Source organism: Gouania willdenowi, chromosome 1, assembly GCF_900634775.1.
Source record: "Gouania willdenowi chromosome 1, fGouWil2.1, whole genome shotgun sequence".
In the NCBI taxonomy this organism is placed as follows: domain Eukaryota; kingdom Metazoa; phylum Chordata; class Actinopteri; order Blenniiformes; family Gobiesocidae; genus Gouania; species Gouania willdenowi.
The window spans coordinates 45,341,114-45,363,554 of record NC_041044.1 but is presented as its reverse complement, the minus strand read 5'-3'; the positions used below and the strand labels follow the sequence as shown (position 1 = coordinate 45,363,554).

The following is a 22,441-nucleotide window of genomic DNA, read 5'->3' as shown; positions in this document are numbered from 1 at the left end:
AAAGTGGAAGGTTCAGTAGCTTTTTCATGGATAGTCAAAAGTGGTTGTGTTTGATGGTGGGACGTCAGGGACGTTTAGGTTTGTTATGAAATGTGTAGAGTGATAATTATTGTGTTTTCATATATTTTGGCTTTTAGCAAGGACACTGTAAGGATTTGAACCCATCTATTCCCATTCCAGTTTGTGAACTTTAATCTAGAAAAGTTTATTTATGTATTCAGTTACTGGAACGAAAGCGTTCGCGCATGCGCAATTACGGGCACTCTCCTTGGTCCTCACGAGCACATGCCTTGCGAGCACGCGTGGAGGGGAAATAAAGGTTAACAAATCAAAGTTTGGGGTAAAATCTTACCTTTCAAAATAATAAACCTGTGGGAGCAGGTTTTTATTCCGTTTATAAATAATAAACTAAGATCTAGAAGCATTATCACTAAAATTATGACACCTAAAATCTACGTTTTGATGATTTCTAAAACTGAAAAAGTAGTTTTTTAATAAATAATTGAAATTGTTTCACTACTGTAGTTGTCACAAGGTAGTATGAGCAACAGCTTTTATTGTGAAGGGGTTAGCCGGAAGCAGAGCAGTAAGCATTGCTAAGTGACGTCACGGTGTAACGGCCCGGTTCTTCTGACAGTGACGGCGGACCTTTGGTTTGTCACTACACGGGAAGGGACGGATTTCAGAGTCACCGTGACCCCTGGACATGGCCGGAGCCCCGGGGCGGTGAGGCCCAGAGAAGAGCCGCCGAACAAGCTCTGAACAGCCGCCCTGTGAGCACCACCATCTTCATCCTCAGTGATGGAGCACATACGGACTCCCAAGGTACGCCATCCCGCCTGCCTCACCTCTGAGGCCGGGTCAGAACCGTTCGTCCTACCCGGCCCAGAAGCTCCACTCTAAGGAAACCGTGCTCCGGTGGCCGTGGAAGAGGCTCGGAAACCCGGGCAGGTGTAGAATCAGGCCCGCTAAGGACCGCGGGTCACATTCAATCAGCACAAAACAGCAGTTTGATGGAAGGAAATCACATTATGGACCGAAAAATAATTATAAACGTATAAAACCCAACAATTTTTATTATAAAACAAAAATAAAAACCTTGATGAAGAAAAATTATTTGCGAAAATAATTGTTTATAATTGTTCTGAGTAGTTAATATAATACAACTAGATTATACTTTGTTAAAGTACAGTGTTTATTATATTTACATTAATTAACATTAAATGATTTAATCAAATTTAAATAACTTAATTTATCATTTAATGAAACAAAATAAATAATGTTTTTAAATATAAATGTAAAGTTTAACATTAAAACTTTGGGAGGAACTTGAAAATGTATTTGAAATTTGAAAATATAGATTGAATAAAAAAAAGTTTTAAAATATTCTATAATAATATAATCAATAATTTTGATGCAAAGCCATTTTAGTTTATAGTGTAAAATGTTGAAACTACAAGATAAAAATGGCTGCAATAGTCGGACACGTTGTGAAGAAAATAAATATTTACAATGTGTGTTTCAGCTGGAAAAAGTGCGTTTCCTGGATCGTTCCTCTGGTCACAGGAAGTCCAGCGTGGGGACGCTTTACCTGTCGGCCACACACACCATCTTTGTGGAAAACAACCCTGAAACACGCAAAGAAACGTGGGTGAGTAACACATTTAATCCACCAGCTCACATCACGTCAGATATCACCGTACACACTCATCAGTGTATCTGAGTCAGCCGTAAGAACCTATACAACATCACACACACAAATAATTCAATATCAATCTCTCACTGTTTTTACAAATGTGGCCTAAAACTTTTGAAATGTCCTTATTAGAAGATTTATGTCTAACAAAACACATTATTTTGCACCGTATTTGTTGAATTAATTTTTAAAACTGGGACTAGTTTACCCTGTGTTCCTCCATGTTGAAATGATGTCATTGATGACACCAATTGTCCCTTTTAGTCCATATAGTTTTATATGAGGTGAAACATTCAGGATATTTAGCAGCTTTTTCAGTCAAAATAACAACTTGTGCTGCTTTGGGTTGATCTTAAAGTCAGTAAAAGTTAAAAAAGTCGACGTAAACCTCTTTTGTTTATCAAAATTTGATAAACATAATTTGTGAGCTGAAAAAATCTGTGACCACAGGGGGCGACAGTTCAATTTCTGCTGTTTCATAGACGCCATGAAGAAGAGAAGAAGAGCTTTGTTCATGTTAATACAGACAACCAGGATCCACTGCTGCTCATTAATGCTGACCCAAGTAAAATCTGTCTGCTGCAAAGAACCAACGTTCTAGTCAAAAATGGTGAAAGTTTGGTTTAATGGTTTAATTATCCAGATGTTTTGATTTTCTTCTCTCCTTAATGTTGTCTATGAAACAGCAGAGTTCACATTCTGCCCATAATCCTGTTCAACATCTCTCTCTGTTGTCCTGTGATTGAAAATGAGCACTAGAGTTTGATGTGAAGTGTGTTTTTCATTTTAGTTTTTGTAATGAAGAAGTTCTACTGTTCATACTCTAAGGCATGGGTTCTCAACCTTGGGGTCAGGATCCCATTTGGGGTCTTAAGACACTGGGAGGGGGTTGCCAGATGCCTTCAAGAAACTAAGATTGTTAAGAAACTAATATTTTCTTAACAATTTTTTCTTATTTTTACCCTTTTCTGCAACTACACCAAACTTTACATATTTTAACCTATTTTCATCACTTTTTCTTGCCATATTTTTGCTCCTTTTAATGTATTTTTGCTACATTACTCTTTCCATTACTTTCATTACTTTCCACTTTCCAGATGTGTTCATCACTTATAAACGCTTTCTACCACTTTTACACCTAATGTCACATATATTGACCCATTATTGTCACTTTTAACCTCTTTTCACCAGATTTCATGATTATTTTGGCCAATTTAACCACATTCATAATTTGTCGTGCCCATTATTTACCACTGTAAACTAATTGTTCTAATATTGACACTTTGAAACACTATGTATATACAATATGTGCTTATGTAGTTCCATAAATAGTTTTTTTCCTAACGTAAATTTGTTTTAAAGATTAGTGTAAACAGTTAGCTTAGCTGCTTGTTTTACGTAGTTACGGCAGCATTAAATCCACTGCAAAAACATTCAATTAAATGTTTTTGTTTGCAACCCTGCACTTCATAACACTATATATACATGAATATACAATATTTACAATGAAAACTAACACTCTTAATGTTTAACACGGAACAAAATTGAATAATAAAAATGTTATAAATGTATTTATTAATAATAATAATAATAATAATAATACATTATATTAGTATAATATAAAATTACGTAATATAATGTTAAAAATACATTGTATAGCACAAAACAATATTCAACAGAATAAAGTTTATTGGTACTTCTAATCATATTCAATGTTTTGTTTTATATTTGTATTCAAGACTGTTTGATAAGAATCACTGCATATCGTTATTTACAGTTTTATTTGAAAAAATGAACATTGTACATGTGTCACTGTACACATGTACAATGAGATTAAAAAAGCCAACTCCAGTAATGGTGCAAGAAATATATATAATATAAACATATACATACAATATATACAATATAAACATAGGACATAAATAGTATAGGAAAGGAGGTAAAGTGAACAGTCATGGGAAGTATGTACATTTTGCATAAAAAATAAATACCAGTATATCCATCTTCTGCCAGCAAAATAAATATAAAATATCATAATAGATTTTTTTGCTGTTGCTGTTGTTCATTTGATTCCTATTAAAAACACTTTGATTGTTAATTGCACTTTTTTTGATTAGAAAGTAGAAATATGAACAACATAGAAATGTATTTCTTTATGTTTATTTGATTCCTATTCAAGACACTTTTATCAGAATAACTGCATTGTTAATATTGGCTACAAAGTTGTTGCTTTTTCTTTTTTACAGTTTTGGTAGTTGATGTGCCTTGGGATTGTTTTCAAAATATGAACCTTGGCTCAAAAAAGGTTGAAAAACACTGCTTTAATGTAATCTAGTAGTTTAGTGGGGGATAACCCACCTACTGATAATAATAATATGATTATTTCAATGTCTTACCGTTCAAAAGTGCATCACAAACTGTCTACTATGCTCTAGCTTCATTAGCTACAATAGTCAACTCATCACTTCTGGAACTATTGAGGCTCCATGAGCCGCCATTACTGTAAAAAACTGAACCATTGGAGTGAACGTAGTTGTTACTACTGTCTCTCTCTCTCTGTCTGTCTCTGTCTCTCTCTGTCTCTCTCTCTCTCTCTCTCTCTCTGTCTCTCTCTCTCTCTCTCTCTCTCTGTCTCTCTCTGTCTCTCTCTGTCTCTGTCTCTCTCTGTCTCTCTCTCTCTCTGTCTCTCTCTCTGTCTCTCTCTCTCTCTCTCTCTCTCTCTGTCTCTCTCTCTCTAAATGAAGTGTGTCAGCTAAAGGCTGCTTTAGCTGATGGTGATCAGTTACAGAAACCAAAACAGAATGGTGTAAACAAACACAACTTGATAAGATGATGATGACGTGATTGGTGGTAACCATAGATACTCCTGGAGGCGGAGCTACAGTGGAGTGAACATAACCCGTGGCATCAAGTAACAGCACAGTAGCAGCACACACACTCATCGTGTTACTGTTGTGTGTGTGTGTGTGTACCAGGTGCTCCACAGCATGCTGAGCAGCGTGGAGCGCCTGCCCCCCTCCCCCACAGGAAGTCAGCTGATTCTTCGCTGTAAGGACTTCCGGGTTTTCCAGATCCTGGTTCAGCAGGAGAGAGACTGTCAGGACGTCCACGCCTCATTGGTCCGTCTGTCTCGGCCAGGTGTGTGTGAGTGTGTGTGTGTGTGTGTGTGTGTGAGTGAGTGTGTGTGTGTGCGTGATGAGCTGTGGTTTGGCTCCGCCCCCTCAGAGCGCTACGAGGAGCTCCACTGTCTGTCCTTCAACCCAAACGTGAACAAGGAGCAGCGTGAGGAGTCGTGGAGCTTCGTGGACATCCAGGACGACTACAGGAGGATGGGCGTGCCCAACAACCTGTGGGTGGCCACGCCTGCCAACAGCGAGTACCGCGTCAGTGCCGCCCTCGACCAGCCTGAGCCCTATACAGTCAGCACTCATTAGTGTGTGTGTGTGTGTTACAGGTGTGTGACACCTACCCCTCTGAGCTGTTTGTCCCACGGTCGGCCACGCCCTCCGTCATCGTGGGCAGTGCTCGCTTCAGGAGTCGAGGACGCTTTCCTGTTCTTTCATATTTTCACCAAGACACACTGGTTAGTTAGTGAAGCCCCGCCTCCTGGTAATGGTGATGATTGTGGTGACTAGCGCTGTGCGATATGGAGAAAAGTTTTTGCCCCAAGCCATCGTGACGTACTTCCATGGGCTCCGTAGAAACCTGGGGGCGAGTCGCGTGGGAAGGCTTGGCCCCCCTTCATTTAGTAATTATTATCTCCTGCCACTAAGTGGAAAGAGGGATATACAGTAGGGTTGAGTTCCGTCCGTTGGTTTAGTAATGTTATATCCTAATGTGATAATATTTTCATATGTATACATCTAAGTTCTTAGATTTAGGACATTTAGGAAAAAGTTGTGAATTATAATGACAACCAATCTGGCGTGACTGTTTTTTTGTTAATACTATTTGAATTATATAGAGTATTATTCCTCAACAGGGGGTAACATTCAGAGACAACTTTCGCTGTAGGGTTACATTAGTGGTTCACAACTTTTTTAGGGCGTGACCCCATTTTAATATCACACATTTTTTCCTTTCTAATGATAATGTTTGTTGTTGCCAGGATTAGTGATAAAGTGAGAAGATATTTAAGTTAAAGTATAGAATACAGTTAAAGATTGTTTTGTGTGTGGTGTTATAATTTAAAATAGAATAATCATGAAAACATTTAAAAAAGACTTTCATTTTATTTTTTTAATTATTCCTATACATTATTAGACAACCACTGCACTACCATATATATATATATATATATATATATTGCACGGCATTAGTTGTGATGGTGTGTGTGTGTGTAGGCGTGTGTGTGTCGCTGCAGTCAGCCTCTATCAGGGTTCAGTGGTCGTTCTGTGGAGGATGAGGCGATGCTTCAGGCTGTGATGAAGTCCAACCCCAGCAGTGAGTTCATCTACGTGGTGGACACGCGGCCAAAGGTCAGAGATCGCACACACACATTCATTCATTCAGACACACACACACAGCTCTCTGTGTGTGTGTGTGTAGCTGAATGCTATAGCTAACAGAGCAGCAGGTAAAGGTTATGAGAACGAGGATCATTACACCAACATTAAGCTGCAGTTCATCGGCATCGAGAACATCCACGTGATGAGGAGCAGCCAGCAGAAGATCATAGATGGTACACACACAGTGTCACACACACAGTGTGACACACACAGTTTCACAGTGACGCTCTTCTTCCTCTCAGTGGGTGAGATACACTCACCATCCATGACTGACTTCCTGTGGGGTTTGGAGAGCTCTGGTTGGCTGAAACACATCAAAGCTGTTCTTGACGCAGGAATCTTCATCAGTAAGGTAGGTGATGATGATGAGTATATAACCACGGATGTTTTTACCACTGAGACAATAGTTAGTAGTTTGATTTAAATAAAGAGGATTCTTCTCTTTATTTGAGCGATTAAAACAAACCATTATTCAAATGATTAAATAAAGTGAAAACTCCCATGGGTTACAACCATGTGGTCTTTATGGGCTCTATTCTCCCAAGGGTGTGATGCTGTTTCTGTCTGTGCACTATTGTACTGTACTTCAGTCACTCACTGCTCTCCTTGGTCCCAGTTCCACTGTGGGCGGAGCCTTCCATTTAAATCTGGCCTTACGAGTATTCTCCTGGTGACTTAAGTTATTTTGCTTTTACGTTATTCTTAATAAATACAGCACCCCATGTAGGACAGACATAATACACCAGAAGTTTGGACTCAAATTTTAATGATTTAACTCATAATGTTGTAAAAGAGACTCAGAAAGAATCTATTAAAGTGACTCTGTCACATATGAGGGAATTATGAGAGATTTTAACTGTGGCCTGGACAGAAAAATGTGTCCGATCTTCACACTGATAAATAATCTGATCAAGTCTACCTGTTACATTGTTTTTCAGCAAAGGTCTTTCAAATTAAAAGTGCGCTTTATTGGGGGCTTTTGTTCCGGGCTTGAGGGGATGGCAGCTTAGAAAGAGAGCTTTCAACGAAATTTAATTAAAACTGCCCCAAAGTTAAATAATTACTCAGCAAAGTGTACGTAAATAAGAGAAAAGGGGTACTGATGATGTACAAAAAGAATAGGAAAAGTAAAGATGACATGCAGCTAACAGACAACGCTGATGTCAGCTGCCCCGGGGCTAGCCATGGAGCCTCCTCGCTCCCAGCTATGACGGCGCTGGGACCGAGTGTGAGGACAAACCGATAAACTTGGTAATGATATTAAAAGAACTAAGAAGAGGTGTTGATAAAGAGGTGAAAGAATTTTGAAAAGACACAAAATCTCAACTACAAGACATCATAGGAGAGCTGGACAAAACCAACACGAGGCTCGAGGACGTGGAAACCAGGGTCTCTGGGCATGAAGATAAGCTCCAAAACATACAGTAGATGAGATACTAGCGGTCCAGCGGAGATGATAACAACGCAGGAAAAGCTTCAATTCAAACTGACTTCAATGGAGGCCTACTCGAGGAGGGAGACGATCAGACTACACGGGGTCCCGGAGGGAGCGGAGTCGGGATCACAATCTATGATCCACTTTGTGGAGGAGTTACTCCAGGAGAATGTAAGCACCCCTTCATCAACTGCACTGCAGATCCAGAAGAACCATAGAGCGCTGTCGTCTTCCCCTCCAGAGGGCGCCCGGCCCAGGTCGATCCTCTCCTGGTGAAGTTCTTGTTCTTTACCATTAAACATATACCCAGAAAACACTAGGATGAAGAGAGGAAACAGGTTTATTAATAACAAAATAAGATGTAATAATAATATTAATAATAATAAAATAGAAATTCTAAATCAACTCAGCCGACAGCCCCAGTGCCCTGAAAAGCTGAGTGGCCCAACCCAGCAGACACAAGGGGGCCATGGTACCCACCACCCCCTCCTTTTTTTTGTATACCTTGAATTTATTCTTGTTATTACAATAACTATTTACAAAAGAACCAGGAGAGTGTGCTGAAGGGTGGGGTGTGTGCGGGACAAGGTTAAACAAAATGTGATCTTGGGGTTAATAAATGTGATCCATTTGCTCCAAATAACATGAAACCTGTCCTTTTGGATCCTCATTATATAAGTCAACCTTTCCATTTTAAAGCTTTCCAAGACCTCTTTGATCCAATCATCTACTGTGGGGGGTTGTGGGTTGAGCCATTGTGATCGACTTTTTGCTAGCTACTAGGAGCGCCTATAGCAGCTTTTTATCCTTTCTTCCTGTAATTGCCCTGATTTGACTCAGGTAAAGACCCTCAAAATTCAAAGGTATCTGACTTTTCCAAAGACCTATGAATGTCTTTCCAATTCTGACTTAGTTTAGGGCAGCTCCGTGTCCCTGGGAAGGTGCACATACCAGCCAGTCATCCAGGTAAAGGAGTACTTTCATGCCCCATGCCTGCAGTGGCGAGAGAATTGCTACCACGCAGCTGGTGAATACCTGCGGTGAAAGAGACAGGCCGAAAGGAAGTACCGTAAATTTAAAATGTTGTACGTGGAAGGCAAAGTGCAGGAATTTTCAGTGGCAGGGTATGATGTGGAAGAGGCATCCCTGAGGTTGATTGATGTGAACCACTCGCCCCTGGCCACCACATGCAGGACCTCTGTAATGGTTAGCATGTGAAATGTAATGACTTTCAGGTAATGGTTAAGACCCCCGAGGTCCAACACGAGACGAAGTCCACCGTCCCTTTTTGGGACGAGGAAATATGTGGAAAAGAATCCGCCGGGCTGAGACTGGGGATCTATCCGTTCGATGGCACCTTCTTGTTCAGGGAAAGGGCTTTTATGATGGTCTGTCTGACCCGGCCATGGACTGGGGTCTGGTGTCTTTAACCCTGGGTCAAGGTTGCAATCCAGTAACTGAGCTGCTGCTGACATACACATGATGACTGTCCATCCCTAAAGAAGAATTAGTACCATTTATCATTTCCTTTAAATGTGTGACCTTGACCTTCACTCAAGGTCAGATTTAAGGTCAAGGTCAGTCTTCTGTTTTCTATTTTCAGTTTAATTAGTAAAAAGAACAACATTAAGGGACATTACTCAACAACAAAATACACACAATAAGATGTCTTTCACATGAACAATTCTTACAATTCAGAAAAATTTACTTTTAACCGGTTTTATGATATTTAACTTTTTTCCACAAATTTTGCAAATTCACTTTTTAATTGCTAAATATGTATTTGCCTTGCGAATACAGGTATTGCCTAGTTATTATTATAGTTATAAGAGCCACAGCTTTTTCTGATCAGCTGAGGGTAATCCCTGTGACGATCTCATTTCAATTAAATTTACATATATAACTGTGGGCATGGATAGGGAGGGAACATGTGTGTGCTTATGTCTGCGCTGATTCAGATGTTCATAGGATAGGTGCGTAGATCCAGTCCTACACACAGATTTAAACATCTGAGTTTTTACGAGCGAGTCTGTCGATTGAGACGTATGCTTTTTTCACACCATTTTTCACGCAAGTCTTTCCACATGAGGCCCCTGACCTGAGAATAGGGCCCATAGTGAGCTCAGAACCTATTCATTAAAGTCCAACACGAGACCCTGAAACAAACATACGTGCGTGTGTGTGTGCGTGTGTGCGTGTGTGCGTGTGTGCGTGCGTGCGTGTGTGCGTGCGTGCGTGTGTGCGTGCTCCAGGCTGTTGCAGATGAAGGTGTCAGTGTTCTGGTCCATTGTTCTGATGGGTGGGACCGTACTGCTCAGGCCTGTTCAGTAGCCAGTGTTCTACTGGACCCGTTCTACAGAACTATCAGAGGACTCATGGTAAGCTCCTCCCACACCCTCATAGCTCCTCCCACACCCTCAGAACTCCTCCCCTGTCCTCCAGGTTCTGATAGAGAGAGACTGGATCTCCTTTGGACACAAGTTCACCCACAGGTCAGTGAGCAGGTGACCAAAGGAACATCTGTTCCTCAGGTGTTCCTTTGGTCTCCATGGTAAAGGTTGCTCCTCCCACAGGTACTCTCACCTGGATGGAGACCCTAAGGAGGTGTCCCCTGTCATGGATCAGTTCCTGGAGTGTGTGTGGCAGCTCAGTGAACAGTTCCCCTGTGCCTTTGAGTTCAACGAGCGCTTCCTCATCGCCGTGCACACGCACGTGTACTCCTGTCAGTACGGGAACTTCCTGGGAAACTCCCAGAAGGAGCGCCGTGACCTGCGGTGAGAACACACACAACAAGAAGAGAAATACATACATCCATCTTCAGGTTTAGCAGGAATATGAAACAGACTGAAGGTCTGATGTTTTCTGTGCGTGTGTGTGTGTGTGTGTAGCCTGTGTGAACGCACACACAGCGTTTGGCCTCATCTTTGGTCGAATCGAGCCGAGTTCACAAACCCACTTTATCAGAATGAGCTGAGCCAGAACCACCGAGTGTTGAGACCCAACAGCTCCCCCTACTGCTTCAAGTCTGTTACTGCAACACACACACACATATACACGTTTACACACTCACTAACCTGCTCCCTCTCTCTCAGGTTGTGGAGGTCTCTCTATCATCGGGCTCAGAAGCCAACGCCCCCTCCTCAGTGTCCTGCTGACTTCCTATTGGCTGTGAAGGATGAGACAAAGCAGCTGGAGGAGGAACTGACCAATCATCAGGAGGTATCACCAGGAAGGACCGCCCATCACCACCAGCCGCCATCCCCAAGCTGCATCCAAGGCACACACACACACACACACACACACACACAGTAGAGGGCGCAGTTAGCAGTTGTTTTAATTCATGATTTGTGTTGTTGTGTGTCTGTGTGTAAATAGGATCCAGACCAGCAGGGGGCAGTAGGTGTTTCACGACCACTGGGGCCTCATGTTAACTAGTGACTCTTTAATTAGTGACTCATTAACTGAACTTAAACTGACGCTCCAAACATGTGAAAAGATACAACAATGGGTAAAAGTGGCGACATCTGCTGGTCACTTCATGGAATAGCACCGACATGGGCAAGAGGCAGGAAGTGAACACACAAAAATATTCATATAAACATAAAATTATACATATAAACACACTAAAAGACAGAAAAACACACAAATGGTTCTTAAAACACACAATAATAGAGGATCACTAAAAATGATTGTAAAACACTAAATGATTATAAAAACAGAGTTGATTTGTAGTTTCCTGTATTAAAGGTCCTATATCATGCTATTTTTCACACATCTCCATTTGTTCTAAGAACCCCAACAACATAGTATTTCAGGTTTATTTTCTTAAACTCGCCTGTTTTCCAGAGTCTCAACATCTGAAAAGTCACTTTCTGAGCAATTGTAAAAAACGGCTGATTCACAGCTGATCACTAGCGATTATCTCTTGTTATTGTTTTCAGCCAAAAAACTGCACATTACAGTAAAACACATGGATATTCAAGCGGCTATTGTGATTGTGAGTTAGACAAACAATGGTTCATGATGTGAAGGTGGACCTTCATCCTCTTCCTCACACATCAATATCCTGACTACAAAACTGCTCCTTGATAGTGATGTTTCCCGGATTACACCATCTATCATTTACAAAGACAGCCCGACCCCCTCCTTTCGCTTACCGCTCTCCGTCCTGTCACCGCATAAAAGTCGGAAGCCGTTGTAGGGAAACAAGCCCCTTTTAATTTGAACTTTGACCTAAAGACCCCTTTTCTTACAGGATTTACTAAGGAGCCTGTTTCTTTATCACAAACTGTTTACATGACCCTGCATCACAACAACTGAAACTCTAATCAAAACTTTGATCCTTTGACCTCCTGTGGTGACCACTGTCACCTCAGACACATCCCACGCCTCCTCCAAGAGGCTCGTTTTTCCCTCCAAAATGAGAACAAAGAAACAGTTACTGTTTGATAAGTCACAAAAGAAAACATTATTAGAAATTAAAATTGCAAATATTGTTTGTTCCATGCCACTCTTTTCAGGTAATTCTATACCAACAGAATGCTATTATAAATGTTTCGTCATTTAAAAAGTCCTTAAAATACCAGAAAACATCACGAAAGTTAGTTTAAGGTATCTACTATTAACCATATAGTAAAGAAAAAGCATAACATGATTTCTGACACTCATGTTTACCAGTAAAATTAATTAACCGGTTTCTGAAGTAATACTATGCTTTTTCTAGCTGTTTGGTATCAGACTGTCCCATAACACATGATATTTCAAGATATGATGTTGAAAAGAGGATTTGAATTACGCTGAAATAATTATCATTGTTTAGGTCTTATGTTTAGAACCCTCTGTTTGTCTGTCATCACATACACACGCACCCAAAGACACGCCTACTACAGCCGACACACTGGGTTTGACAGTCAACCACCAACATGATTTCTGGACAATCAATGAAGCTCCTCCCAGAAAGAGGCGTCTCTAAATCATTTGAAAAAGATGCGCTCTGTCAGAAAACTCTAGTTTTGAACTTGGGCGTTCATGTTCACGTGTTCTCTCATCGTCTATTCCATTTTCTGTTCATTGTTAGCTTTCCCAGTTAGATTTTACAAAACAACCACCAGAGGTTTGAATGAACCTCTGGTGGTTGAGGCAACAACAGCGTGCCTCAAAGCCGACCTACCAACATCTGAACCGCAGACCAAACCGTGGTCCCCTTTGCTCCTAGTCTGAAACCGGCTGCGATCAACCCGGAGGGTTGTGGATCGGTCGAGAGGAGCCCTGATGTTTAACGAAACAGAACTCAACTGCTGCACGCCAGCACTGCTCCTGCTACGTAAACTTTGTTCCAGGTCCAACCCTGACCTCATCTCCAGGTACGGACCAGCAAACACTGGACAAGCAGAGCTGTCACTTACATCATTTCAATACATCCTCATACCTACACTGCACTTACCCTGTACGTCTTCCCTCTGTGTTGTTATGAGCTCACTTTATGATTTTAATTTTTTATCCTTTCATTTGAAAATGTATTTTATCTTTTTATTCAATATTTAGTCTAAATTAGTTTAAAATAGTGACTCACTTTATTACGTATAATCCTCACTTTTATTAGCTTAGAAATGCATTTAATCATGATTTAATCACAATATTGTTCTTGTTATTATTGAATTATGAAAAATAAAAGGTTAAACTGTAATCTTTGATTCCTCTGATTTATTAAAGCTGTGTATTAAGGTGTAGATGTTGCTGTACAAATCTATTTTTCTGGTTTCAAATTAATGGGTTTAGTCTAAAAACATATACAGTATCTCTTGTTCAAAAGGAGTGGCACCCTGGCAATTTCTTAAGGTAATATTAATAATCAGAATTAATATTCTCATTCATATAACCCATTATTAATAATTCCTACACCATCCACAACCGAGTCCGGTGTTAGCGCTGCGAGCCACAAATCCATAAACATCCCCGTTGTTTCCTCCATAATAGAGTATAATATATATTTTATATTAAACTGCAGTGTTTGTTTTAGCTGTTAGATAGTTGGAGAGGGAGGAGCTAACATTCTAGGAGGCGTGTATTATGTCCATGGTAAGAGGAGAGAGAATTGTCAGGAGGAGGAGTTTTAGGTCGGTGACATCACACACCGGGTAAAATCCAACTGTCCTGTTTAAAGCTGACTTTTTATAAAATATGTAATAATAAGGGAGGAAAAATAACTTTTTACACTTTGTCTGAATGAGGCTAAAGGATGTTTGTCACTGTAGATACACCATTAGAAAGTCATTTATTCATCAGACCTCCCCTTTAATGCTCTGATTGGTCATTATTCTAATACTGACATGAATGTTGATCATGTGACCCTCAGATCACAGGTTTGTGGCCCCGCCCCCTATGATCAAACATCTGTTTTAATAATAATGACTAAATAATGTCCTGATCGATCTCATGAATCTGTTCCTAAAGTCAGAGGAACATTAAAGGGACTTGTTTTTGTATTTTACTTTTAATCTGTTGTATTTCTGATGTGATGAAAGTGATGTTCAGTGGTCATGTGACAGGATGAAAGTAATCAGATTACTTTGTGTCCTCAGAGGATCTCTGCGCTGACGGGGAGGCCTGTTCTGATGGAAAAGGTGGAGGTTCGACGGCGGATGAGGACGGACTTACTGCGTCACAGTGGGCCGGACCCGCCCACCTCACAGCCGGCCAATCACAAGACTGACCTCCATGGCCCCACCCTCAGCCTGCCACTGATTGGCTTGGACCACGACGACCTGGAGTCGGGCGTGGCCGACCTGAGCAGCCGCTCATCCAGCGGAGGAGACGATGGAAAGGACCCGGAGCTGGAGTAAGAAAGGGGGTGGGGCTTCCTACTGCCTCCCTCTCCCATTGGACGAAAAATGTCGCCATTGTAATTGGTTTCCATGGTTACATTTCTTTCTTCAGGTGTCACATGTTTTTACTACTGATGCGACGCTACGGCCACACCCCCAAAACACATTGCTAGCCATACCCTTCAGCCACAGGTTTTTAGCTCCACCTCTAATCACAATTTTATCCACGCCCCTAAATCACAGTTATAGTCACTTCCCTAAATAAGTTCTAACCACGCCCCTAAATCAGTTCTAACCACGCCTTGAAATCGCAGATTTTTCATTTCAATTGTCTATTTTCTAAATGTATTTTCCTGGATTGACTTTCTGAGGTTTCCGTGGCAACAGCAGGTCAGAGCGTTAGTGAGATGCTGACCTGTGATTGGCTGTGGCTTTAAAAACGCCCCTTGTTTCCATGGTTTTTAATTCCTTTTGGTGCAATATTTTTTTTATAAATGTTTTGTTCTTTGAGTTTGACCTTTGACCTCGTGTCCTCAGCAGGGATCATGTTGAACACTGGGGTTGCCAGGTTGGGGACAAATTAAAGATGTATGTACACTGTAGCCTGTGTGTGCGCGTGTTAGTAATCGATCAATAAATTCACTGTTGAGTCGATTCAGTAACAGTTTGTTAGCTGGTCATCATTTAACACAGACACCAGTTTGAGCAGAACAGTGTCATACTGGTTTATATTAGTTAATGATTTATACTGGTTTATATTTGTTCATAGTGGTTTATACTTGTTTATTATGGTGTTCCTCAGTAAATCAGGCTTCAGTGATGCATGGTGAAATTGATAAACAGCACCAAGGTGATAAAATGGTCGTCAGATCTTTCACTAAAGTGAAAAAATGTTTTACTTCATTTACAACTAATTTTCCTTGGAGGAGCAGCAGTGTGGGGGCGACGCCCCCTTCAGGAGAAGAAAAGTTCTTTGCAGATTTGTTGCGTTTCCTCTGGACTAGAAACTTCATGTCCGATGGTGCGAGGGTCGCAGTAGATCTCATAATCGTTTCCTCCCTTTAAAGAAAGAACAACGTTGGTTTGAAGCCGAGACCATCAGTGACCTTGTGTCGACTTACAGGTTTGGTTTTGTCTCCAAAGAAGTGAATCGTGGAATAATTCTCCTCCTGGACGATGTTCAGACAGAACCTTTTGTCCCAACCGTCAGGAAACACATCGAAGCTGATCTGACCTCCTAGAAACAACACACAACCACACACTTTAACACACACTGATCTACACACACACACCGCTACACTAACACACACACCTATGGAGAACGTCAGTCCTTTTCCTTTAAATTCTTCTTTCAACACCTCCACAAACTTCTCCCGGATTTTCTCTTTCTGGAAACAGAAACAACAAACGTTCGCTCTGACCTTTGACCTCGGTCTGATCTGACCTTTGACCTCAGTCTGACCTGATCCAGCAGGAAGAACTCCTTCCTCTCCTCCATGGAGCAGCTCCGTCCAATCGGAGACACATTCAGCATCCCGTTACGGAACTCAATGAAGGTTCCTCTGAGAACAACAAGTTAGGATTGAATAAACCTGGGTTTGATCAGGATTAAGATCAGGGGCCACAGTGGGGCAGTCGCTCCAGTGGTATCTGTCATTGTGTCCTTGGGCAAGGCACTTCACCCACACTGCCTAGTATGATTTATGGGTTGAACAGTCTAGTCGACTTTAGTGTTGTCTCACGAGTCTGTCCATGTGACGTCGACGAGTCGCAGTACCTGACTTTTGCCCAAGATGGCGGCGCAACACAGCAAACGAGGGTCCTAGTACCCCTGCACGGCAAGGCAGCACAACATCAAGTGTTTTTCGCTCCTTCCTGGTTTCTCCTCAAACTGCAACTGGTAGGCAGATACCACGGCTAATATACATGCTAACGTTAGTTTTAGTGGTAACATGTCTGTGTATTAAGCAGATCTGGAAAATATCAGCAGCGCAGGACAGAGGCTACGTTAGCAAGGGAGGACAACTGTTGTGCCAAAATATGTGACCCCAAAAAATCTGACTGCAGGTGGCAACAGTTCCAACCCCTGCGGCTTCTCAGCGGACATTTACTCTCCCTTAAACACGTTTGTAATTCTTCTCCAGTCTGCTTTACTTCACCCACTGGAGCGTCATGTTTAAGGGGGAGTAAATAGCTCCTTAATAGCTACGAAGAGGTTTAGCACTCTTCTTCTCTACCGCCGAGAAGCCACAGCGGTCAAATATTTTTTCAGGTCACAAACTTTGGCACAACACCGGCACTCGGCTCAGCTTCGGCTGTTGGTGATGTCATCGACTAGTCGATCATTTAGTATGCACAAGTCGTTCAACCCCTAGTATGAATGTAGTGTGTGAGTGAAAGAATAATGCCTTAATTCTGTAAAGTGCTTTGAGTGTCTATGATAAAGCGTCATAAAGTCCAATACATTATTATTATTATTATTATTATTATTATTAATAGTAATCATAATAATAATAAGAAGAATTAATAAACTTCAGCTTCTTCAGAATTGAATAAACCTTGGTTCGTTTCAGGATTAGGATCAGGATTAAAAAAGCCAAACCTTTTCTTTGGGAGTTTGATCTTTGACAGGTAGTTCAGGCAGAAGTTGATGAAGTCCTGCAGAAGCTCCTCCCCCATGTGAGCCTGAATGGACTGAACCAACATCATAATCAGTCACCAGTTAACATGAAGACTTGTAGATTTAAAACACAAAACATCCTATAATGAAGACAGATGCTCACTTCCATCTTTTTTCACCACATAATCATCATGTGATGATCAGAAAGAGGCTGTGATTGGTCTGTGAGGAGGAGGAGGGGCAGGGCTGAATCTTTCTCACCTGTACCGAGTGTAAGCGTCCGTTCTTAAAGGCCATCAGTCCGTTCTCAGCGAACACATAATCCACCTGCTCCGTCACTGACACACACAATGACACAGTCACAGCGTGCACGAGCACAGACGAGCGTGCACATGGCGTCCCCGCCTCCTCACCGTTGCTGCCGAGCTGCTCTTTGATCTTCACCAGGTCTGAACCTCCAACCACGCCCACCCGGACACGAGTCCTCAGCTCCTGCAGGAAGTGGGACATCTCAGGGGTGACGGCCTGAAAACATCAGGGTTTGGGTTGATGAATAAAATAAAATATAAAATAACCACAACAAACAATGAGAATGAAGGAAATAATGGAACAGATGCAACAATAAAAGTAAAGGAATAAACTACAAAGGACAAAGTTGGATCCTTTTGGGGCTTTGGATGAGTTTTCATGAGTTATGCCAAAATGTGTGAATCCACAATAAAATAAAATAAAAACATTAGGCCAGACATGTTTGTAACAAGTGACTCAGTGGTAAATATAAGAAACTAGTGAAGGAACAATGTACAGTCTTTTAATACAGTGGTTCTAAACCTTTTAAGGCTGTGACCCTCCAAAATAAAGGTCCCATAGAGCAGGGACCCCCACTGTAGCTGAAGGTGGTTGAACACAGACATGAACATTGAAGAACAGTCATGTGGAGACAGGACCATCTATAAGGGGGAATAAAGGAGAGATTTTTGGGGTCCATCCATAAAGTCAGTAAAATGATGGTCCATTGTTCTATGAATCTGTGATAACCACATTTATTTATTTATTCATCTGAATAATATCCACTGTTATCCAGGAACGTTTATTATTATTATTATAGTCATCTTAAAGATGGAAATCATGGTTTTAATCACTAATAAAATGGTTCAAAGTGACCAGAAAAGGTGGTAAAATGATATTTTCAGAATGGTTCATATATATATATATATATATATATATATATATATATATATATATATATATATATATATTAAATTGCCAAATAACGGGGATGACAAATGGTGAATGTGGTTGAACTGGCAAAAAATAATCGTGAAAAGAGGTTAAAAGTGACAATAATGGTCAACATATGTGACATTAGGTGTAAAAGTGGTGAAAAAACTGTCTAATCCGCTTTATTTTCATTAGCTACAATCGTAAACTGATCACTTCCGGAACGATTGAGGCTCCATGAGCCGCCATTGCTGAAAAAACTGGACCATTGGACAGAGTTGTTGTCGCTACGCGGCTCTGATACAACACTGGACTGTAGAGACAATCCACACTACCAGAGGGAGGAGCCACACTGCCGGAAGTCACTCACCATCTAAAAGGGTCGCCACTTGAACGATGACACGAACATAAATATTTAATTTTAATTATAACTCTATGTTATTTATCAGTGGTACATGAGTCTAATCTAATTTAAATAAAGGTATAATAGGCTATAAACCCGTGTTTACAGGGTTTTTTTAAGCGGTTCTGACCTGCCTGGCGGCGGTTAGCGTCCCGTCCACATCAAACAGACAAAGTGTGTCCGTGTCCACAGGAAATCCACTCATCTTCACATGAACTGAACCCACACAGGACTGGAACTGTCACTACGGTCAGTACACGTACTGTATAACCGGTCCCACTGGGACTACAAATCCCATCATACATCACTCAGTCAAAACAGGAAACCACACCAGTAGCGCCCCTGGTGGCGGGATCCATTTACTAAAATAATGGTTGTGCTTTATCTGGTAAACTTATCAAAAAGTTTCTTTAGTTGAATTAGTAAAAGTATCGCCACTCAATTGGCGTTTTCATATGTGAGATCCGTGTCTGACTGTGTTTTTATGATTTGTGATTGACTGCTAAAGGTTTTAGTCTTAAACTTGTTAAAATATCGTTGATCTAAGAATTTTGTTTTATGTTTTTTTTTAACACATTAAAGTTTGTCTCTTCGTTGCGAACATTTAGCTGTGAAATTTATTGAACTATGGCTCTGTTTACGCCCTGTTTTCCGCTCTTGTTTCTAATGGTGGAGGTTAAAGAAAGAATGGAACCCCGGACATTTTCTGACCGACACAAACAAAGAGGCCATTTCGCGCCGTGAGTCCAAACCCATCTGGAACCAATCATTGCTCAGATGACGACGCTGACAGACAGCGATCTGCTGCAAATCCAACCAATCACGGTGTAGCACTTGGTACATTTAAAAATAAATCAACCCCTCTTGTCCAATCCGGTGGCAGTGGGGGCGGGGCTTGAGTTGAGCTGGTGGAGAAAACAGTTGGTGTTTCTTCCTCGTTTCACTCATACACAGGCTGAGCTGCAGATCAGGTGAGCGTTCACAGTTTTTCTCTTTAAAACATCATTTTTCTTCGAAGAAGTATAACTTTTAGCTCACCGATGAGTATAAATGTGTCGTCGGTTGTCAGCTTACTTAACTCCGTAGTTACATAAGTAGTTTAGTAAACTAAGTCTCACTTTTTGACTGTTTCCCACTCACGTAAATCACGGTATTTCAGTGTAAAAACCCGGTTTAATGTCCCCGGGTCGGTAATGGCGGAGACGGGCTTGTTGAAGTGTTTTTTAAACGGTGCGGCCAAGCCGCCATTTTACCCGGAGGCAGTTTTTTATTGTTTTAAAGGGTCACTGTTGAAAGTAATTATAAAGTTATGAACATATTATGTGAGTGTATATGTTCGGTCGGTGACTTGAAAACCCGCTTTTCTCTGTTTGCCGCCGTTTGGCGCTGCTCCGGTTTAGGCGGGAACTTCCAAAATGGAGTCCGTCTTCTTGTGTTCGAGTCTGAAATCCGATTAAGACCCGATTAAAAGCCGAGAGCTGCCCGGCCCAAACCGGCCTGTTCCCTCCACACACACAACTTTTACACCTAAATCACGGTTTAGACCTTTTGGGTAACTTAATAAAAAAACAAGATAAATTTGGTCACATGACCTAAACAGATCTTTTGGTAAATAAAGCTGACTGGGCTCTTAAAAAAAAAAAAAAATACAACAAAGATCTTTCTGTGGCGTTTCATCAAACTGAGACTAATGTTAAATAGTTTATTTTTAACTGTCCCTAATTGTGTTTATTATGCCTTTTGTAAAATCTTTTATGCATGTCGTCAGCAGTTGTGGTTCCTCTTATTTCACAAACATCTACATCTCTATTCTAGTGTTTTAGATGTTCTGTTTAATGTTTTAATTAATATGGTCTACTTCATTGCAGACTAACCATGGTGAAGGATCCCAGTAAACCAAGAGGAAAGACCTCCTCCTATGCCTTCTTCATCGCCACCTGTCGAGAAGAACACAAGAAAAAACACCCAGGAACCAGCGTGGGCTTCGCAGAGTTCTCCAAGAAGTGTTCTGAGAGATGGAAGGTGAGTTAAAGTAGCAATTCTTATCTGGTGGGTCACAGACAGCTGGTCGTAAAATAAAAGATTAAATGTCCCATGTTGGACTTGTGTTTTACTTAGTGTTTACTTGTTTTGGCAGGTGTCGTGCAAAGAAATAATATAAAAGTCTTTTGGTTTAATGACTAAGGAGATGTGGGTCCCAGGTTGAGATGGTTGCGCTAAATTTCCTGACACGTCGTTTAGCAGCTACAGTATAAAATAAAATATTAATGTTTAAATTTAAAATAAAGAAGTTTTTCTATCTGTAAACAATGACGACTGGTTAAGCTAACCCTGTTTTTGTTCTCAGACCATGTCGGCCAAGGAGAAGTCAAAGTTCGAGGAGATGGCAAAGAACGACAAGGTCCGCTATGACCGGGAAATGAAAACCTACATCCCGCCCAAAGGTGCTAAAAGCGCCAAGAAGAAGAAGGACCCCAATGCCCCCAAGAGACCACCGTGAGTGTTGCAGCTAACCCAGGAGTCTCTTTGATCTGAACGTGACGCTCACCGTGGTTTCTTTTTGTTTTCAGCTCTGCTTTTTTTGTCTTCTGCTCTGAGTTCCGTCCGAAGGTGAAAGAGGAGAACCCGGGAATCTCCATCGGAGACATCGCCAAGAAGCTGGGAGAGCTATGGTCCACGCAGACGCCCAAGGACAAGGTTCCCTACGAGGCCAAGGCCGGGAAGCTGAAGGAGAAATATGAGAAGGTTTGTTTACTGATGCAGCGTGGGCTCTGATTGGCTGCAGACCATGTGATTAAACAAGTGGTAATCATGTGTTCAGGACATGGCTGCCTACAAGGCCAAAGGAGGCTCCGCTAAGAACGACAGTGTGAAGAAGAGCGGCCCCGGGAGGCCCCCCAAGAAGCAGCTCGCCGCAGACGATGATGATGACGAGGACGACGAAGATGATGACGAGGAAGACGAAGATGACGAGGAAGACGACGACTGAGCCGAGCGTTGCGTGTAACTCCAGTTTGTTTGTGGGTGTGAGGTCCGTTTAGCCTGCTGTCGCTGCGTCTGCAGACCTTCAGGGATGTAGTTTTAGTCCTCGCGTGCTTCCTGTTTGTTTGCGATCGGAGACGCTCGTCGTGTTCAAACCTGCGACAAAACCACGGCCGAGCTGATGTGACGGCGATGTGGTTGTTTTAAAGAGGATATGGTTGTTTTTGTCTGGGCCTCACGTTGGAGTGCGCTGCTGTTTGTTCATTAACTAGTCTCTGTTTTAATGTGGAACTCTGTAGGATTTCTCTTTTTGTAATAAAATTTTGTATATTGTTTAAATCTGCCTCACTTTATACACCACTTCATTTTAGTGTTTATCCAAGGTGCTTAAAATAAAAATAATTTAATATATCTAAACACAACTGGTTTATAAAATCCTTATCTGTTAAGCATCCTATCGACATGTAGGAGAATGTAAAAACTATATCAAACGATTGTAGTTGTTTGTAATGTTAAATCAATCCTTCACTTTCCCTCATTGCTTTTCTTTAATTAAATAGAATAAAGTGTAGATCCTGATACTTACTGCTTGGATATTGTCGGTTTCTCAAGTAGTATTTTATATACGTAGAAGTGTAAACTGATAAAAATTAGTTTTCCGCACAATTTCTGAATGAGATCAGCTGTTTGGTATTTGGCACCTGATCTAAAATGAATGACCTGTATGTGTCCCGACCCACAGAGTGAGAACC

At 41.3% G+C, this 22,441-nt stretch overlaps 3 protein-coding genes across 6 annotated transcripts; 2 read left to right on the top strand and 1 right to left on the bottom strand.

Moving 5' to 3' along the window:
• The first annotated feature begins 565 nt into the window (after positions 1-565).
• mtmr7b (myotubularin related protein 7b) lies at positions 566-15,125 on the top strand. 3 transcript variants are annotated; one of them, XM_028471561.1, is made up of 15 exons: positions 566-825; positions 1,526-1,651; positions 4,672-4,834; positions 4,922-5,079; positions 5,151-5,279; positions 6,040-6,174; positions 6,245-6,377; positions 6,447-6,556; positions 9,892-10,017; positions 10,082-10,131; positions 10,213-10,413; positions 10,528-10,662; positions 10,732-10,916; positions 11,015-11,035; positions 14,221-15,125. In XM_028471561.1, exons 1-15 carry the CDS (start codon positions 802-804, stop codon positions 14,349-14,351), a joined length of 1,827 nt encoding a protein of 608 aa, XP_028327362.1. In that variant the 5' UTR covers positions 566-801; the 3' UTR covers positions 14,352-15,125. The 3 variants fall into 3 exon arrangements, with proteins under 3 accessions (XP_028327362.1, XP_028326557.1, XP_028328126.1); XM_028470756.1 differs by lacking the exon at positions 11,015-11,035 and having other exon boundaries at positions 10,732-10,858; XM_028472325.1 differs by lacking the exon at positions 11,015-11,035.
• A 100-nt stretch (positions 15,126-15,225) lies between these two features.
• pmm2 (phosphomannomutase 2) lies at positions 15,226-19,015 on the bottom strand. 2 transcript variants are annotated; one of them, XM_028437079.1, is made up of 8 exons: positions 18,838-19,015; positions 17,497-17,608; positions 17,345-17,421; positions 17,066-17,148; positions 15,926-16,025; positions 15,776-15,851; positions 15,585-15,700; positions 15,226-15,522 (listed from the first exon to the last, which is right to left on the bottom strand). In XM_028437079.1, exons 1-8 carry the CDS (start codon positions 18,910-18,912, stop codon positions 15,418-15,420), a joined length of 744 nt encoding a protein of 247 aa, XP_028292880.1. In that variant the 5' UTR covers positions 18,913-19,015; the 3' UTR covers positions 15,226-15,417. The 2 variants fall into 2 exon arrangements, with proteins under 2 accessions (XP_028292880.1, XP_028292093.1); XM_028436292.1 differs by having other exon boundaries at positions 17,066-17,157; positions 18,838-19,010.
• A 547-nt stretch (positions 19,016-19,562) lies between these two features.
• hmgb2a (high mobility group box 2a) lies at positions 19,563-22,028 on the top strand. Its single transcript, XM_028439972.1, has 5 exons — positions 19,563-19,678; positions 20,576-20,729; positions 21,055-21,203; positions 21,278-21,452; positions 21,529-22,028. Exons 2-5 carry the CDS (start codon positions 20,583-20,585, stop codon positions 21,694-21,696), a joined length of 639 nt encoding a protein of 212 aa, XP_028295773.1. The 5' UTR covers positions 19,563-19,678; positions 20,576-20,582; the 3' UTR covers positions 21,697-22,028.
• Positions 22,029-22,441: the final 413 nt, after the last annotated feature.

Coding starts and splice junctions, on each gene's coding strand:
- pmm2 (XM_028436292.1), bottom strand. CDS start 18,912: ATGAGTGGATTTCCTGTGGACACGGACACACTTTGTCTGTTTGATGTG. Junction 17,422..17,496: donor AGAGCAGCTCGGCAGCAACG/GTGAGGAGGCGG, acceptor TGTGTGTGTCAG/TGACGGAGCAGGTGGATTAT. Junction 17,158..17,344: donor GACGCTTACACTCGGTACAG/GTGAGAAAGATT, acceptor ATGTTGGTTCAG/TCCATTCAGGCTCACATGGG.
- mtmr7b (XM_028470756.1), top strand. CDS start 802: ATGGAGCACATACGGACTCCCAAG. Junction 10,018..10,081: donor GAACTATCAGAGGACTCATG/GTAAGCTCCTCC, acceptor CCTGTCCTCCAG/GTTCTGATAGAGAGAGACTG. Junction 10,663..10,731: donor AGCTCCCCCTACTGCTTCAA/GTCTGTTACTGC, acceptor CCTCTCTCTCAG/GTTGTGGAGGTCTCTCTATC.
- hmgb2a (XM_028439972.1), top strand. CDS start 20,583: ATGGTGAAGGATCCCAGTAAACCAAGAGGAAAGACCTCCTCCTATGCC. Junction 20,730..21,054: donor AGTGTTCTGAGAGATGGAAG/GTGAGTTAAAGT, acceptor TTTTGTTCTCAG/ACCATGTCGGCCAAGGAGAA. Junction 21,204..21,277: donor AATGCCCCCAAGAGACCACC/GTGAGTGTTGCA, acceptor TTTTGTTTTCAG/CTCTGCTTTTTTTGTCTTCT.